We start from the raw sequence: 14,045 nt of genomic DNA on the forward strand, positions 1-14,045 counted from the left end.
GCAAGGCAAGCAAATCCAGAACTTAATGTCGTACCAAACGGCATGTTTTTTAAACATAATACATTTGCTATAGTATTTATTTAAATACTGCACATTTGAGAACTGTATAGTAGAACAGAAGTGTACGACAGCTAGGACTTCTGAAACGACTGTGTTAATCCAATCCCTTTCAATACACAGCGACACCTGCCCATCCCCAGAGCTGCTGCTCACATGGTTCCTGATGTGGTGGGGACAATAGGAATATCCTCCGCTTCTGTAGGGATGGACCAGGGAATGTGGAACTGGGGAGCCAGCTCCCGCATCATTATATTCCTGCCAGGAACGAGAAGAAGCAGGGTTTTATCCAAATATGATGGCAATCTCACCTCCCGTTTTATTATTTATAATTTACATTAACGTAAGAGTGTAGAACACTGTCACAATTTTTTTTTTCTTCTGAAGAGGGACTAACCAAGTACATTAACTGATGCCGTGGCACCTCCTGTTATATGCATATTGTGAAATGTAAATTTCTACACCTCAGCTAAACAAAGCTGTCCCGCCACACACGCATGCAGAGCATGTGCAGCCTGTACAGCTCCTTCCCCAGAGAAAGAGAGCCACACCTACCCCAGGATCTTGGCACAGTCATCGTAGTACTTCATGGAGTTCTTCACAAAGCTGAACCCATTCACATCGCAGACGTAAGAGTGATCGTTGGCACGCAGCAGGTCAAATCCGCACACCGTTTGCTGTGACCAGGACATGTGGCGGGACAATCAGAACCAGTTAGCAAACAGAATCTGAACAAAACACACAACTGAAGGGCACGACTGCTAGATAACTGAACAGGGCCGCTGAAAGCATGAACCAGCAACGCCAATGCAGAATGGAATGCATTATAGGTATGATTACAAGCGTGAATATTAAATTCATAATAAAAAAAAACTGCTGACTCACTTTAAATGCCATGCAGACCTTGCGAGCAACAAGTTTCTCCATGGCAGTGAGCATGACGGGGTAGCGGATCTCCTTCCCTTCACTGTCTCGTTCCACCTTTCCATCCAGTGCAGGAGACTTGCGCGCCTCTGCGTGGGCATAGTCAGGCCCCACTGTGTAGACCTGGCGAAGAGAAGCCCCCCCAAGAAAAAGACCCATACAATTAGAATTACAAAAGACTCACCATAGTCTAGGTTTCATTAGAAACACTGATTTCCTTTGTATTTTGTGTTCAGACTGTACACAGATCTTGATGATGTTGCAGTGTATTTAACCAGAGTGGATCCAGCAGTACTGTACCTTCACGTCAGTCCCATCGGTCGGCATGAATTCCTCGTAGATATAGGAGCCGGTCTTCCTCACGCTGCTCTCTGGGGAATACACACTGCTGCGGCTCCCGATCTACACCGGGAGGAGCACATGCTGCATGTTAATGCATTAGACAGGGTACCACAAATTAAAACATACAAGCAACATCGTTCCGAGGGAATCAGTACTGTTTCATTAAATGTTTTATTTTAAACAATAATATTGTAAATCAAATATTTCCATCAATAACCTGGGGCAGACAAGCTGTTGGAGAGAACAATATTGTTCTTAGTCGTAAGAGACAGCTAGACACGGAGCGAGAGGCGACTGGGAACAAGAGCGAGTGAGAGCGAGAGCCCCAGCAGACGCCAGGGAGAGCCCACCTTTCTGAAGAGCCGCTGGCTGCCGCCCCCGGCGGAGGTGGGGTAGTAGATGTACACATTGTGGTCTTCAGCGCTGACTGGCTTCTCCACAAAGGGCTTCTGGAAAACCTCTCCATTCACCTCCACGTGGTCCTCTCCTTCAACCAGGTTACACTCTGAGCAGGGAAATACACGGAGCGAGATTCACAGTAATATCCCAGGCATGTCTCAATGAATCATTTTATCCACTGCTTTAGTGCATTCACAGGTAAAAAATAAAATATTGGAAGGGACACCAAAATAAATCTCGGGTTACAGTGAACAGCACTGACCTTCTGGTTTGTCTGGGTCCCGGTTCAGTATGGCATAGCGTGGCAAGTCAATCCCTTCTTCCTGCAAGATCCGGTACACCTCCCTCCTGCAGAGGAGGGGTTCAAATAACTAAATAAAAGGGATACCAAACTGTTCACACATAACATAAACAGAACGACAAGGATGAGTATATACAGTAGTCCATCGCGTATCATTCAGTTTTAAACATCACATATACAGCTCTAAGAATTACTATATTCACACAATTATTGTTTTGAGACACAGCTTTTATTAGGGAGTTCCCCTAAATCCCTTGTTTAGAAAGATACAGGGTATTGATGCTTGTGACAGGGTAGCCGTCTGCCGTGTGGGTGCGTGCATTCGCTGCTGAGTGACAGGCAGGAGATCGAGACGGAGGTTGAAGTTGATACGCCCCCCGCAGGCAAACAGGATTCATTTAGATATCAATACACTGAAAAGCTCACGTGACTCTACCAGCAATGGCAGCGCATTGAGTACATACAACACAGTGTATGAAAACTTTGGTGGGATCAACAATATCTGAACTAATCTTCTCTGTTCAATAATAAACTACTCGCCCGGCTGTCGGGACACTAGAAAAATTCACAGGTTTATGAAAAAAGTTTCAATTGTAAGCACAACTCGCTTTCCTGTAGCCATTTTACATTAGTGCTCCAGAAGAGCATGATCATGGGGGATAAACGGTTGGGGCAGATACATGCAGAGTCCCAGTCCCTTAGCTCTAACCACTGCCACACTGCCCCACAGTCGCTTAGCCTCAACCATTAGGACACACTACATCCCAGTCCCTCAGTTCTGACAAGCAGGCAACACTACAGCACTACGTGATGCTGGATTCCAGTACCTGTCCTGAATGAAGTACTGCATATTCAGGTCATTGATGAGAAGTGGGTTCCTCAGTTTTGCATAACTCACTGCTTTGTCCAGAGGGAAGCCTGCATACACACAACGAATAACAGTAATTATAACAACGACAATAATAATAATAATAATAATAATAATAATAATAATAATAATTTATCTACACATCCTTTTCACATGCAAAGCATCCAGTTATGGGTGGTAGTTGGTATTTTTCTTGAATCTGTTTGCTGCTGCAACTGGAAGATGATGCACACAATTTCAAGTATTGGTTTCCAGAAATGAATGTACTTTGCCAAAGAAGGTAATATCTGCATGCTGCGGTTCCATCAGCAGAGCAGGGAAAACAGAATCTAGTTTTGCAAACAAACACATCACCCTACCTTTGGAGTGGAAGGAGATGAGGCAGTCACACAGCGGCCAGTTGTCGACGGGCTCGTTGAGAATGACGTCCTCAGGGAAGATCACCACAGTGATGTACTCGAACTTACAGAGCCGCTCCAAGATCTGAGTCATCGGCTTCGACTTGGACTTCTTCGTCATGGAACAGATCCCCACCACGATCTGTCTCTCCGGGGGCTGAGAGGGGAGAACAAGGAGGACCATGGTTCAGTTCCCACAAGCTACCCGAACCAAGAAGAACTCAACATGAACCAACCGCATTCCAACTGCTGCCCATCACTCCAGCCTACTCACACAGACTATCTTCCACACGCCAGCCTACCACTCCAACCCCTGAGCTACTCACACCCCTCACTACTTTCCACACTCCAGCTCAGCACTCTAACCACTGAGCCACTTGCACCCACTACCTTCCACCCTGAACCCTAGAACTCAGTCCATGTGCAACTCCAACTGACTATGTTTCAACCTGCAGCCCAGCACTCTAACCACTGGGGTTCTCAGATCCTGTTGGCATCAAAGACAGGCAATTGATTTTTTGATTAATTCCAATGTCAATCACAAATCCATTTCAGCACAATTCCCAGAGAAGTACAGGATTAGGAGAGGTTGCAACCTCCTTAACTGTCTGCTCCCATTAATGCCAATTAAAGACACATGGAGAAATTCCCCTCAGTTTTCAAGAACAAAACCAAACATGATCATCACCTGACCGGCGTGATGACCGAGGAGCCAAAACATTGCAGAAAAGGATCTGAATATCCAGAACGGACAAGAAATAGAAAAATGAAGCCCTGTGTTACCCCTCATGCTTCTGATCTTCCCTCTGATACTTTAAGGATTAAAGGGCACACACAAGTTACACAGTCCTTTCCTGACTGTATGTTTTCTTTCAACGCACTTCCTTTTCAGATTCAGAAGGTTACTGCTTTCCAGACCCCTGACATCCTTATTTATAGTATTAACCTTGCTATATAAACTGCAATGTCTAGACAGCGACAGCAGCACACATGAAAACGAGAACACAATAAAATAGGGAAAAAAAAAAAAACATTACAAGAAATAAAACAAACACATACATCCCCTGGAACATCAAAAATAAGCAAGGACGCTGTTTAGAATTTTAGTTTTTTCATTTTTATGCACTCCTTCCCTCCTCTCCCATTTCATTTTGCCTCATTTCTCACCGAGTCTTCCTTTTCCTTGTCCTCATACACCTTCATGTCTGTCCCAATACTCCCTCTCCCTCTGCTTTTATTCCCTTCTCAGCTCCTAGTTCTCCTCCCTCCTCTCCTGATTTCTCACAAAACTCCAAGTCTGTACCTAATGCCTCTCCCTCAGGTCTTCCCTCTCTACCCCCATCTCACTCTCCCCTGAGTCTCTCTCACCGTGTCTCTGCCTTTGTTCTCAATATGTCTCCTCCAGCCTGCTCATACTCCCCCATGTCCCCCTGTCTCACCGTGTCCTCCTCTTCACTGCACTCGTACATCTCCACCTCTGTCCTCATGCTTGCAGTGTCCCCCAGGCTTTCGCTCTCATCGTCCTCGCAGCCCACGAAGAATCTGGGAGCGGCGCGCTGGCTCTCGTCGGGGCTGCTGGGCGCTGACATCACAGCCCACCGCGGGAACCGTCAGCGTCCCGCCGCGCCATCGCACGCCAACTCACAGCGGGGGAAGAGCGCGGGCACGAGGCCTGGCCGAGACACAACAGCCAACGGGAGAGCCGCGATCAGGAATTACTCAAATCGGAAAAACTACGAAAAAGGGCAGGGGAAATGAGGGTTAAAAGCCCCACAGCAAGGAAGAGTAAGGTGTGCTGGAGATGGCAAGCTTTAACAGGGGTTGTAATTAGGAGATTCTCTGACTCAGCAGTCTCTTCTCACGTAAGCAAGCTTCTTTCACAGGAATAAAAAAAAAAATCCCCAGGGTTTTGCTCAAGAGTATAGAACCCTGGAACTCGCTGCACCAACCATCATCACAGGCTCTCGATGTTCCCGAACCTGCAAGGGGAACAAAATATATATCACTGGTCTTTAAGTGTTTTTAACTCAGACTACATTCTTATTTTCAGTGAAGTTCTACTGGGGATACTATAAGTTGCAACAACAAGTTACAACAAATATACCTACAGTCGACGAAAAATACCAATTAAAAAAAATAAAGCTCACACATGAGTCATGAAGACAATAACAGCACTTCAGAATTGAAGCATACTCTTTTTTTATCCAAATGGTTGCAAATACTGTACAAAGCCAATTCCACATTTTGGATTTTGAAAGCCGTCGCTCAAAGCCCAGGGAACAGGAGCTGTTGCTGTGGCGTGACTGAGATTTGACCCCTTTCATCATGGGTATCAAAACAGATGAGCAATATGAAATGGAAGGCGTTTCGTCTGCCAAGACCCATCATTACATAACAGAATAGCAAGAGGTTTAAGAGCATGAGGAGTGATCCACATTGTCTCCAGATAATGATCCAGAGCAGACAGGGAGAATCCCGTTTCACAACAACAGCATTCCCCCTCAGGAAAAAAAACAATACAACTTAACCCTTTCAACCCTCAGGACACTGACAAAAGAAAATGTAAGACTAAAAAGGGACTCGACACTATACTGGATTAGCCTTCAATGCCAATGCAATGACAAGCCCAAGATTCCCTGTGCATCAGCACAATATATTCTGGGCTTGTCATTAGTGAGGCATTGCACACTATTCATGGAATGCCCCAAAACCAAATGGTTCAAACAGCTACACAACAACTGATATCCACATAAACATTCAAAACACTTAATGCTCGTGTGAAGATTTTTGCCCGCAAAAAAAACAACTGTTGACTCATATTGGATATATTTTTGATGTGATGATTAACCTCCCCCTGTAATTAAAATAAACACACAAGCAGCTCTTTCCCAAAATAAGTACTGTATTCATGTAATTGAAGCCTTGCTTGAAAACAAGTTATAGTAGAATCCCATCACACATGTAAATACAGTTTTCATGACATGATGGTGGGTGCTCCTCCTTAGCTGTAGCTTTAGATTTCATCTGCTAGGTGTTCTACACAGTTAGTTCAATTTTGCAAGTCTACACCTAAGAAAGACGCTGGTTTTGAATTTATTTGGGGAGCTGCGCTGGATTGTGGAACATCGTCGATGTGCGGCGTGTTGCACAATGTGCTGAAGTTTCTCTTTATAATACCACAGCCCCTAACCACAACAATGACCTCCCCGTTTCAAGAGAAAAGCTCGATTCTTGACTTAACTCCCAAAAGAACACGAACAAAAACAAATTCAGCACAGGGAGGGAAACTGTCTTTCAGAGCAAAGCGAATGGGTTTGAAATGGTAAGAGAATATAAACGAATAAACCAAGCAGCAGAGAAACATGAACTAGAACAAAAGCATCTCAAGTATTGAACTAGTTCTGAAATCTGACTGGAGGATAATACAAACAAGGTCACAAAAAGGTTCATTTTTGATGCAACTATTCATTGAATAATTAATTATCGACTGTTGTGGCTTTTTAATTATTTTTTTTTGACGCCTCAAATCTATTTACCACCTTGGTTCCCTATTTGGAAATGTCTATGTTTGTAGCATATGCATGTTTGAATATATAGGCTTTAGGGAAGCTCGAGAATTTTATTATATATATATATATATATATATATATATATATATATATATATATATATATATATATATATATATATATATACACACACACACACACACACACACACACACACACACACACACACACACACACACACACACACACACACACATATATATACAATTTTTATTTTTATTTAAATAATAGTGTTATCAATAGTGATTATTACCTGTATGATAATCAACAATGCAATTCAGTCTTTATCCTAGCAAGTATATTACTGAAACCAAAAAAGTGTGACAGATCAAAATCTAAAAAGTCCTTATGTTGTGTCCTAGGAGTTTCCATAGCACTGGAAATATGAAGATAGCTGGCCGTTCTGTAACCCCACTCTTGTTACTGTAACTCGAGGGAACTGGAGTTTAGCACACACCAGTTAATGAGCAGCACAAAAAAAGGATGCGTTAATCCCTGCGGTCACTCCCTGTGCATGCTTGTGAAAGTCAAGCAGATAAACACTAACATCCCGTCCTGCACTACTGAACCAACCTACCCCAATTTCAACCTCTGAGAGCAGACAGCACCACGTCCCAGCCCTGCACTATACCAACCAACCAACCCCCATTTCAACCTCTGAGAGCAGGCAGCACCACGTCCCAGCCCTGCACTATACCAACCAACCAACCCCCATTTCAACCTCTGAGAGCAGGCAGCACCACGTCCCAGCCCTGCACTATACCAACCAACCAACCCCCATTTCAACCCCTGAGAGCAGGCAGCACCATGTCCCAGCCCTGCACTATACCAACCAACCAACCCCCATTTCAACCCCTGAGAGCAGGCAGCACCACATCCCAGCCCTGCACTATACCAACCAACCAACCCCCATTTCAACCTCTGAGAGCTGCAGACAGCACAGCAATGCAGCTACCTGAAACCACGCAGCGCCTACTTCTTTCTGTAGCACTTTGTACGGCATCAGGAGGACTGAATCCAAATACAAAAAAAAAAAGATACATAAACTTAATATAGAGAGTCCCACAGAGCTTCAGCCTTTACGTTAACAAATGCACATTACCTGTGTGTTCCTGCTTTGTGCACACACACACACAAAATCAGGTCAACTCTAGTGATCACTGCAGAACTTACACTACAATTAGTGGATGGGTGGACGATGACAGAATTTCCGTGAACATGGGCCAACAAATCATGGCATTCCCACCCTGCAGACACTAAACCCATCACACATGGAATTCCAGGCTGTGCTCAGACAGACAGACAGACAGGCAAAGATAGACAGACAGACAGACAGACAGTTAGACAAAAGGTTAAGTGTCACGTTTCATTGTCTTGGGTCTTGAATCCCCTGCACTGTCAACTACCTCACTTTTCACTGGCACGAACAATCTGATCATTAATGCTCAGTATAAAAGCAGATGCAATTCCATACCTCCAAGGTCAAACTGCTCATAATAGAGGGACTCAGAATAGCAGGGTGCGGTGGACTGCCCAAGTAAAGGTCACTTGCACATTGTGATAATGTGATCAACTAAACTAGGAGCCTGTCTAGTTTGCTTTAAGCATGCTGTTGACGTAGTTAGTTCTTGCAAATCCTGCAGTTAGACTGAGAAGTAAGCACTTTAACCATTGCCTAAATCCACCCTTTTGTGATCTACTGAATGGCTGCAGAAGGATTGATGTGATCAAGATTCAGTGACTTTCATCATAGAAAAGTATGAAAAAACTGTGACACTTCAAATGCGAGTATAAAAAGGTTGTTATTATTATTACTGTATAAATGTTGCCCTCCATAATATATTTAATGAAGACCACTGCTCTAATTCACAAGTCCTACCTCTCTCTTCGGTCCAGGCAGGGACATGTTTTCAATCAGCTCAGGTGAGGAGCTAGCACTGCTGTGTACAGGAGACACCTACACCAGCTCAAACAAGATGCAACCCCTACAAACTGTAAATTATGTAGGTCAAACCTTTCCAGGGCAACATAGCAGGCTAATTGCAGGCATTAGTGTGATCTATTTAATTCTCTTCATTACACTTGCTCCAAATAATGTCATCTTCTCCACATTCACCCAGTTCAGCTGTACAGATGGAAAACAATCAAGCACTTTGCTGAATCAACACAATCTAAAAGAAACCTGCAAAGCTTGGTGAAATTATAACCAGCTCTCAAAAAAAAAAATTATGGTCATCAATGCTTTCAACTTAGCCCTGGTTATTAGACCAAAACATTTTCTGTGCACTGGAAGTGTTCTGCACTGCAATCAGAAGTTAATGATGGATCCAGGTTAACTTGCTGTACTACAGGTTTGAACAGTATTCAAATTGCTCTACTTGTGATAAGATCACTGCTCTCTTCTACTTCATTGTTTCCTCACACATACTGGGAGTTTTATCTGAGCTCAGAGTAGGAATCTTATTTTTTTTATTTTATTTTTGTTATTACCAGAACATCATTAGCAACAATGGAAATGAACTGGCAGTCCAGTACTGGACCATGGCCCCAGCAAACACTGTGTGTTGCAAAGCTCTACCCTCCCACCAGTACAGGTATCACTAATGCAAACACTGATGCTCTTTGACCCTTTGAAAAGCCCTTTGTTTTTTGCATTGACCTGCTAATTAACATCACTACATACAATACAAAACACAATGAAGATGCTGACCTAACATCAGGTTGACTAGTTTCATGGTCTCAGTAATTCGATCCGCTGCTGTGCAGACAATTAAAATCCCCCCTTACATGCTTGCTGGGTTTCAGTGCTCTATCTCACAGCAGCCAGGGGACCTGCCCTGCTGACTGATCCCTGCTAGATATCAGTGGGGGCTGACCCTTCTGATCAATCCCCTCTCACTACAGCCGTCTTCTGCGCTGGCAAGAAAGCACTGCTGCCTTAAAACTATACAAGGCAGAGATGGGAGCAAGGCTGTGGGTTCTCAGAGCTGTTGCTTCATGCCAGAATTCCCCCCTGGCACAGCACAAGAAGGACAGTGACAGGGTCAGATAGCAAACGACTAGGTGGGCTAAGGAATCCCCACACCGCTGTCATGTGCAAATAAAACACTTTTGCATACTGTGCATTTGTCTACAGTCTGAACACTTCACAGGCGCATGGTTAGCCAGTAGTGGGTCTCATAACCATACCCGGTGGTGTTGGGTTACACTGGGGACCCGATACCTGCTGGAAATATTACAGCCCAACAGTATTAAATAATTAAAAGTCAAGACAGCACAATCACACTACTTTGGATGCAGTAACAGCATTGTCGATGCATGGACCGCATAACACTTTCATTTTAAAAGCTACTGATAGAACCCCTAGAAGGTGGGTTTCCTGGCTCTTAACTCTGCAGCTGTTTTGGGGGCGGGACTGACTCTACAGTAGGCTGGTTTCCATCCTATCTAACAATGGGACTGAGGTACTATGCTGTTGGGGGATTATGACCTGTAACAAAATGTGTGTGAGAATCGATCACGATAAACGATGAGAGGCTCCGCTCAGCAGCACGGGGTTGGTGCGTGTGCCAAACTATTATTTCTCTAAGTTAGGTGGCGATTCCACCACTGAATTATTTTATGAGGCTCACTGTTTGCAACGCAAAGAAAGCGTTTCTAAGAGTGATGAAGGTTATATATCCGTGTAATAATAATAATCAAACTCCAGTCCCACAGCTTACAGCACGGCAGCTACTTCACCTGTTGCGAGGATAACAAACCCGAGGAACCTGTTGTCTAACTCGATAGAGCTCATCCATTACAATGTGAGACTAAAACAAGCCAGGAGGCGAATTGCGTTTTCCAGAGAGCGTTGCACCCGGAATACAGCTGCCAATCAAACGTTAAGAAGCGACAATGCGTTGTGTATTTTGTTGCGCTTTTTACTTACAGATTGTATGACTTTGTGCTCGCTCTCTCCTCTCTGACAGCTCGCTGCGTACACTACCCTGCCTGACGGACAATCCAATATTAGGACGAGGTTTTTTTTTTTTGACCAGTTTGTTTATTGACCAACAGGAGAGCAGGATTTGCCTATTAGTCCCGCCCGTTTAGGCCAAGAAAGAACCGTGGATGCCGCGGCGGCAGTTTCCTGTACAAGGGAAGATTGAGCCGCTAGACTTTACTACAGAGACATCTGCTGGCGGAAGGGAAGTAGTGCAGTCATTAGTTCAAGCGTCGCCTTTAGCTGTAGTTATTTTCAGATTTTTCCACTGGCATTAGTGCCTATACAGAATCTGCAAAGGTCAACATTTGGTTAGATTACATCCCCCAAAATACAATAAAAAATACAAAAGAAATTTGAGTGTTTAAAGTGCTGGGCTGGTGTTTAAAGTGTGGAAGGTAGTGGCTGGCACCATGAGCGGGGGGGGGGGGGGGACGTCTTTAAACACACAAAGCCACACTCACAAGCGCTTGTATTCACTTACTGAGCTGTTATTCGCCTACCTAGTGGAACTATAGTGAATCGCAACTGCTCAACATTTGCGTTGATTAAACAAAGGACAAACTCTTGTTCCGACATAGTGACACGTTACATTTAAAGTCCGGGCTGGTGTACACCCAATGTGGAACTATTGGCTGGGGCACCATGTGATCTCTGTATTCACTTACTTGACGTGCGGTTCATTTCACTGGTTTTACACCACAAGGCACCTGGGGTGTTCACACACACACCCAACTCTCCCAAACCCTTATTTATATGCACGTATAAACACACACATGCTCATATACATGTAGTGGATTGAATCCCTTTTTTTCAGTTTTGCTTGTAAACAAATTGGACAAGGACTCTATTCTGTTAAAGCAGAGTGCACAGGAAACTAATCTGTGGAAGAATATAATACATCAAAACCAAGTCTTGTAACATTGACAGTGATTGTGTGGGGTACTTCAGTCTTGGTGTTTTGGCTTTGGTTCTTGTGGTTCTGACTCCTTTACACCACTACAGGACAGCAAACTCAGCTTCAGGTTTTTAAGAAAGAAATGTGTTTATTTTCTTTCTTAATCATTTTTGTATAATAAGTGAGCTCATCTCTTACCATGCTTGTCTATACTTTAGCTTGCTTTTATTGTTTTTTTACGCTACTTTGCTATACAGTAGAAATTGAGCCCTACATTACTGGTATATTAATACCCGTACCTTTTAGAGCAAAGGACCCCACGGCTGGCATTGTGCATTGTGGGTAGACAGACAGATCGTGACTATCAGAGTGGGCAGCACCCCTTGAGTTGGTTCAAAAGTAGTTTTCCTGACCACAACACAATAAGTTAACTTCCTGTGTTGCAAGTTCCAGGACCCCACTGAGCCTTACAACTTGGGAACAGACACAGGAAATCAGTGATGAGGAAACACAGTTCTTGGGGCAGGATAAATGGGCTTCACCTTAAAGCCAATCAAAAAGCTGGAAAAGTAAAAAGACCAACAGTGACACAGTAACTGAAATGTCTACCAAACAAGCTACCTTGATTGGCTGCTTCATGAACAATACAACAGACTACAAAGCAACCAAACAACGAGTTGAAAGGAAACTTGCTGGGATTGACAGCAGCCACCGGGATGGATCATAGATATCCTTGTTTGGGCATTTAAAAATCCCATTACAATCAAAGGTAACCAATTACACCTCAAAGGGGAGGATGGTGTTGTGTTACAGACCCCTAGCAGATGCTAGACTCATAGTTGTATGAATCTGTTCCCTGTTACAATCTTTCAGCATGGTTCACATTTGTATTCTTTTTGACAAGTCATATAGTTAGTTTCTTGGGGTGGGTTTTGTTGACTGTTTTAAGGTTCTGGATTAACGAGTGGTCTTTGTCTCACACAACACTGTAGTCACACTGTAGGAGATGTTAAGGTTAATTTCCTCAGCACAGTCCTGGGTTTGAGGCACCTCTCTGTCCGAGACACAAGCACTGCACTGTTCCCTGTCTTAGCAAAGCAACGGCCCTACATGTGTTTCCCATTTGTGCAGCACCAGCTCTGTGGTGGTCGTGGCGCTGAGCGGGTTAGGCCAGGACAAGGGGTCCCATTATGAGAGAACAAGCCTCCCGAGACCTCCCCAACTCCACACACACATCGCACAGGGCATGCTCAGTACTGACTGCAGCCCACTGAAAGAGGATCCAGTCTGTGCGCTCTTCCTTAAACCAGTGCCTGTGCCTGTGCACACGTTTCACTGAGTCAAGCAACTGTCATTTTTCCACTGGGGTCAGGTGAGCACAATGCAGACTGAATATATAACAAATATAATATGTACTGTATATCTTCAGGGGTGTCCAATCACAGTCCTGGAGGACCACTCCGGGTTTAACAGGAAACATCATATAATGAACTTAATGGAGGATTAATTGGATGAATAAAACCATTTAGAACAGGGTTGGAACAAAGACCAGGAGTGGAAGAGGCCATTTTGGGTACCCCTGCTTTATATGATTAGTCTCACCTTAAAATAAGTGGCTATTAATTGTTGGTTTAGGATTTACTGAAAAGGCTTGTGTCGGGTTTATTCCAACTGAATTCTATCTGAATTCAATTATCTCATGTGTTAGTACATTAAAATTGGCTAATGCAGGGGTCTGCCCCCCCCCCCCCCCCCCAATCCACCCCTGGTCCCCCCCCCCCCCCCCCCCCCCCCAGTGCCCCCCCTGAGGGCCAGTGCCCCCTGGAGGGCCCCCCCCCCCCCCCCCCCCCCCCCCCCCAGTTGGAACAAAAACCAAGAGGGATACCTGTACCCTCCAGGACCAGGATTGGAGACCCCTGGCCTAATATGTACTCCAGCCATACACTGTATCAGTGCTGTCCAGTGCGCCACCTGGTGGCCTAATGTTTTTATAGATTTTAATTTTTGTATTGCTGAACAATGCTGAATGGGATCTATGCCCGTTCTTATAATGTTTTTATAAAATACCCAACGGGTGTTTTCTTATTATAAAATATTCTAAGAAATGATTTAACATTAAATAAATTAGGGATTGACATTTATAAATATTTGAAAATTGTTGGTGCAAAATCCAATTAAATCTAATTGAATTTAGGTAAGAAAATAAATATTAATTAATATTTATATCCAATATAATAAATTCATATTGGATAATTGTGATTCATTTGCTATGAATATAGTTGGTATCCATGGACTTTCTGTGAG

General features: G+C 43.9%; 1 protein-coding gene across 6 annotated transcripts in view; it reads right to left on the minus strand.

Annotated features, from left to right (window-relative positions):
- LOC121299129 (inositol hexakisphosphate and diphosphoinositol-pentakisphosphate kinase 2-like) overlaps window positions 1–10,881 on the minus strand; it is a 29,950-nt gene extending 19,069 nt beyond the window's left edge. For all 6 annotated transcript variants that reach the window (XM_041226694.1, XM_041226693.1, XM_041226690.1 and 3 more), the window contains exons 1-10: window positions 10,790–10,881; window positions 4,729–5,268; window positions 3,251–3,446; window positions 2,851–2,941; window positions 1,985–2,070; window positions 1,674–1,828; window positions 1,282–1,383; window positions 943–1,104; window positions 613–734; window positions 214–315 (exon numbers count right to left, since the gene is read on the minus strand). In XM_041226694.1, the coding sequence (XP_041082628.1) occupies window positions 214–315; window positions 613–734; window positions 943–1,104; window positions 1,282–1,383; window positions 1,674–1,828; window positions 1,985–2,070; window positions 2,851–2,941; window positions 3,251–3,446; window positions 4,729–4,878 (1,166 nt within the window). In that variant the 5' untranslated portion in view covers window positions 4,879–5,268; window positions 10,790–10,881. The remainder of the gene's footprint in view (window positions 1–213; window positions 316–612; window positions 735–942; window positions 1,105–1,281; window positions 1,384–1,673; window positions 1,829–1,984; window positions 2,071–2,850; window positions 2,942–3,250; window positions 3,447–4,728; window positions 5,269–10,789) is intronic.
- Window positions 10,882–14,045: the final 3,164 nt, after the last annotated feature.

This window comes from Polyodon spathula, chromosome 24 (assembly GCF_017654505.1).
Source record: "Polyodon spathula isolate WHYD16114869_AA chromosome 24, ASM1765450v1, whole genome shotgun sequence".
Classification (NCBI taxonomy): domain Eukaryota; kingdom Metazoa; phylum Chordata; class Actinopteri; order Acipenseriformes; family Polyodontidae; genus Polyodon; species Polyodon spathula.